Source organism: Brassica napus, unplaced genomic scaffold (genome assembly GCF_020379485.1).
Source record: "Brassica napus cultivar Da-Ae unplaced genomic scaffold, Da-Ae ScsIHWf_646;HRSCAF=948, whole genome shotgun sequence".
NCBI lineage: Eukaryota > Viridiplantae > Streptophyta > Magnoliopsida > Brassicales > Brassicaceae > Brassica > Brassica napus.
This window is the reverse complement of record NW_026016706.1, coordinates 25170-29323: the sequence shown is the minus strand read 5'-3', so window position 1 is coordinate 29323 and position 4154 is coordinate 25170. Positions and strand designations below refer to the sequence as shown.

Here is a 4154-nt window from a genome sequence, read left to right as displayed (position 1 = left end):
TGATTATATATTCACTTATTAGGGAATGTTATAACATTTTTAAGTATAAACATATCAATTATTTTAATTCAGGGTAAGGTTTGAGGTATGGCTGAGCTATATCTAACGTAACGACTGCTTTATGAAGACGAATCGGCTGACTTATTAAATATTTTCCTATCTTAGGGTATGGTTTGAGGTTTGGCTGAGCTATATCTACCTTAACGGCTGTTTTATGAAGACGAATCGGCTGACTTATTAAATATTTCCCTATTTTAGGGTATGGTTTGAGGTTTGGCTGAGCTATATCTAACGTAACGGCTGCGTAATTTAAACAAGGTGGCTGAGTTACGATAAACAAATCATAACTTTAAGTCAAGTACAAAATATCTAGCCATAAGTCATACAAAACTCATCTTCATTCATCGCCAAACGACCCTACCAAACTACAACTTCCTTCATTGAAGACATCTGCTGCCATCTTCATTCTCAGACCTTGAATATTTTCATCCGATATCCCATCAAAAGCTACACCAAGCGCTAGACACTCGACGAACTTCAATGAATACACTCCACAGTCGCCTCTCAGGTTGTTTTGTGGAACAATACGTTTTGTTCTTCGTCTGAATACAAACTCTTTCTTGGTATGGACTCGGATATCATCAGGAATAAGGGCATTCAGAATCGCAGGGATCATACGAGTAAGCGGCCCAAAGAAATTTAGCATTCTCAGATCACTTTCGAGTGTTTGCTCTCCAACGATTGAATCATAGCAATCAACCTTCTCTTTATGCAGATCCGCGTGAAAACCCACCCAATGATTGCCGCCAGTATTAAGCACTCCGTACAAGTGATCTACATCTGTAAACCACCGCAACTTTGTCTGAATGTCTGTGGGGATCAAACCGTTTGCTAACCCCTTGTAACCACTTCCTTTGTATTTGACCATTTCCGGTTTGACTTCGAACTGCTTATAATCGTGAACCCATGATTCAAGGAACCAAGAGTCTATAAAGGCAACGCGCTTGGACCAGAATGGGCTGGGATCTTGTTTGGACCTTTGAATGAGGACTCTAATATACGAAGCAATATGCTGCACAGATAATATATAACTCAGCTGTACCATACTTATAACTTAGCCGTAAAGTAAATATAACTCAGCTGCATACTTACATTTTGAACCAGCCATCCATATTCTTTGATGGGCCAAGGTCTTGGAGTGATGAGGATTCTGTAGAACTCAATATCCTCGTGAGCTTCTCCATGTGGAATTTCCCTGATAATTTAACACAACTCAGTCTCTGCAAAATCTTTTTATTAGCTAATATCAACGAAATGGTGCAAAAGTCCTTACTCGTGTGGCTTTAGGTGTTGCAAAAGATTATCCCTTTTAACCGGATCAACATGTCCTAGGGGATCATATATTGCAGGTGAAGGTTCAAAACCTTTTCTCATGCACGTCGTTACATTGTCTCCGATGTGGGGAAATGGTACAGAAGGACCAAATTCCGCACTCATTTGAGACCCATCTGGAGATAATTGAACAGCTTTCAGCCGATACTCCTTTATTCTTCCACACCTTTTCCTTTCATCTTCCTCCACATCAGATTCCGGCCACAGTTCGTCTGAATACTTGGTGTTCTTAATTTGCTTAGTTGGAATGGGTATTCTTATTGTACCACTACGAGTCCTTTTTGAAGCAGGAATATCCTTCTTTGAGCCAGCCTCTTCTTGCTTCTTCTTCTTCTTTAAATCAGCCTCTTCTTGCTTCTTTTTTTTCTTTAACTCAGTCTCTTCTTTCTTCTGCTTCTTCTTTAACTCAGCCTCTTCTTGCTTCTTCTTCCTCTTCAACTCAGCTTCTTCTTGCTTCTGCTTCTTCTTTAACTCAGCTTCATTCCTCTCCAAATCAGCCGCTAAGTTATTTCTTTTCCCTAAGCCCCTGCAACCGCGTCCGAATGGTGGTTCCTTACCAGGAGAATCAGAGACCAAATCAGCATTTGTTGCATCGGCATTACCAAACGCCGAATCCAAGTTCTTTTTCACCCCAGCAGTCTTATCCCTGACAACCTTCGAATTCAGCTTTGCTCCCATACCTTTTGCATCAGCTTTAGCAATATCATCTGCCAGATTCTTCTCAGACTGGCCTTTATCAGGGGTCTTTTGCGGTTGGCTGTCTTCGGACTGTTTATCAATAGGGATCTTAGATGCAGGTTGACCACTATTGGAGTCCGGCTGTCGGTTGTCTTCTGAGACCATCACGTTTTGACCATCAGGTTGACCACTATTGGACTCCAGGTGTTGGTTGTCTTCTGAGACCATCACGTGTTGACCTTCAGGTTGACTACTATTGGACACCCCCAAAACTCTCAGACGCTCTTCAACTGTAGTTTTCACTATATCTCCAATGGTATCCAAAAGGCCTTGGGAAAAATCTCCAAACTTGGTGTCGTATTCTGTTAATCTCGAGTCAAATTTTCGGTCCAACTTCTCGAGATGAGCAACTATGTTCAGCAGAACCGCTTCGCTACGACCCTTCTCCTTTGCACTCTCCTTCTCCTCTACAACAGCAGTTTCACCCTCATTGATTTTCACCTCCTTCTGTTTCTTACCTTTCTTCTGCTTCTTTGAGGGTGTCTCAGCCTCTGACGAAACTCCAGCCTTCGTTTTTTTGTTCTTCTCATTCGATTGCACATAAAAATCTCTAACAAACCTATCTGCATGTATATCTTTAATTAGGTTATCAAGTTGTGGGTCATCTGCTTCATCCTTCCACAGAGGAAACAGCTCTTCTAGACCCTCCTTCATCACCATTTTCCTCACACGCACCTACAACACAAAAACATAAATCAGTCATTAAAATTAACAACTCAACCATAAAATAATCCAATAACTCAGACATTACATTACAGGATTCATATGTCTGATTTAGACCTTACCGTTCCATGATCATTCATCTCCTTAGCTATTGTAGTAGCAAGACTTGCACGAGTACGACTTCCACCCCATCGCAAAAGCGGAATTTTGTCTGGATTCACTTTTCTGCCATAAAGCTCTCCGAACACTGTGACAGATTCATACGCCCAAACCAATAACACGTCCTTGAAGCCGCTAAGGGTGTACGACCCTCCTTGTGGATGCAACAACTTCATAGAATTAACAAGAAATTCATATGCAGTCCGACCCCAAGGATAAGTCATCAAGGCATCATCATCGAATACTCTTTTTGCACTTTCAAAGGGTATTCTACAATTATGATGCAAGCCATAAAGTCCAATGGCTTGAAGAAACAACAGCCCATACCATTTCCGCTGATCAGCACTCGAGAATGGACACTCCGTTAAAGCTTCTATAAGTTCATCAAACTTGGGTCCGTACCCAAGCGGCACTTTCAACAACTCCCACAACGCTTTGTAATTCTGGATCAGGTTCAAAACTTTCTTCTGGCAGTGGATTTGTGTTTAAACCCGTGATCTCACCAAATTCTATTAAGCTAAACCTGAGAGGTTGATCAACAACGAGAGACCAAATCTCTTTCTTATAGACTCGCAGCTGTCTACAAAGTAGATAATGTACGGTCTTACCAGACCACACCAATTTGCTCTCAGCCAGTTTAGCAATCAATCCAACAGGATACGTCTTCAGATTATCCCACACATCTATTCCAATTGCTTGTCTAAGTCGAGGGATCTCAGAAAAATGGCTATTCGTATTAATGCTTTTGTTTTCAAAAATAGAAGCCCCTTCAGGGTAAAGTCTTGGAGGGTAATCCCTTGCTAGATCTTCGGAAACATCCATCTGATCAAAAAAGACATATATAACATATCAATGATAAATCAGAAGAAAGACATAAAATAAACAAGCCACAAAACATAACTCAGCCATCATTACATAAATAAATCAGTCTCAAAGAATACTAAATCAGTCACAATTACCTTCTATAAATCAGTCGTTAAGGATCCTAAATCAGCCGTAACGAATACTAACTCAAACTCAGACAAAACATATATATAACTCACAGCATTAATTATACTCACTCAAATACTCGAAAAACTCAGAGCAAAGCCTCGAAATATACCAGAGAATACGATTACGGAGATTTGAGGAGACAACCAATCTGAAGAAGAAGCTTACGGACACACGATTTCAGAGAAACGGAGACTAGAGAAGAAGATTAC

At 40.7% G+C, this 4154-nt stretch overlaps 1 protein-coding gene across 1 annotated transcript; it reads right to left on the bottom strand.

Moving 5' to 3' along the window:
- Nucleotides 1-397: 397 nt before the first annotated feature.
- Nucleotides 398-3774, bottom strand: LOC125604872. The gene is made up of 5 exons (XM_048775047.1): nucleotides 3561-3774; nucleotides 2916-3364; nucleotides 1847-2805; nucleotides 1153-1255; nucleotides 398-1072 (listed from the first exon to the last, which is right to left on the bottom strand). The coding sequence occupies exons 1-5, from the start codon at nucleotides 3772-3774 to the stop codon at nucleotides 398-400; spliced, it is 2400 nt and encodes a 799-aa protein (XP_048631004.1).
- Between the last annotated feature and the right edge of the window lie 380 nt (nucleotides 3775-4154).

What these genes read in the sequence shown, in the direction of transcription:
- LOC125604872 (XM_048775047.1), bottom strand. Translation starts at nt 3,774, where the DNA reads ATGGATGTTTCCGAAGATCTAGCAAGGGATTACCCTCCAAGACTTTAC. An exon ending in GAGCAAATTGGTGTGGTCTG is followed by an intron (nt 3,365 to 3,560) that starts GTAAGACCGTAC and finishes AGTTGTTGAAAG; the next exon opens with TGCCGCTTGGGTACGGACCC. An exon ending in AGATGAATGATCATGGAACG is followed by an intron (nt 2,806 to 2,915) that starts GTAAGGTCTAAA and finishes TTTGTGTTGTAG; the next exon opens with GTGCGTGTGAGGAAAATGGT.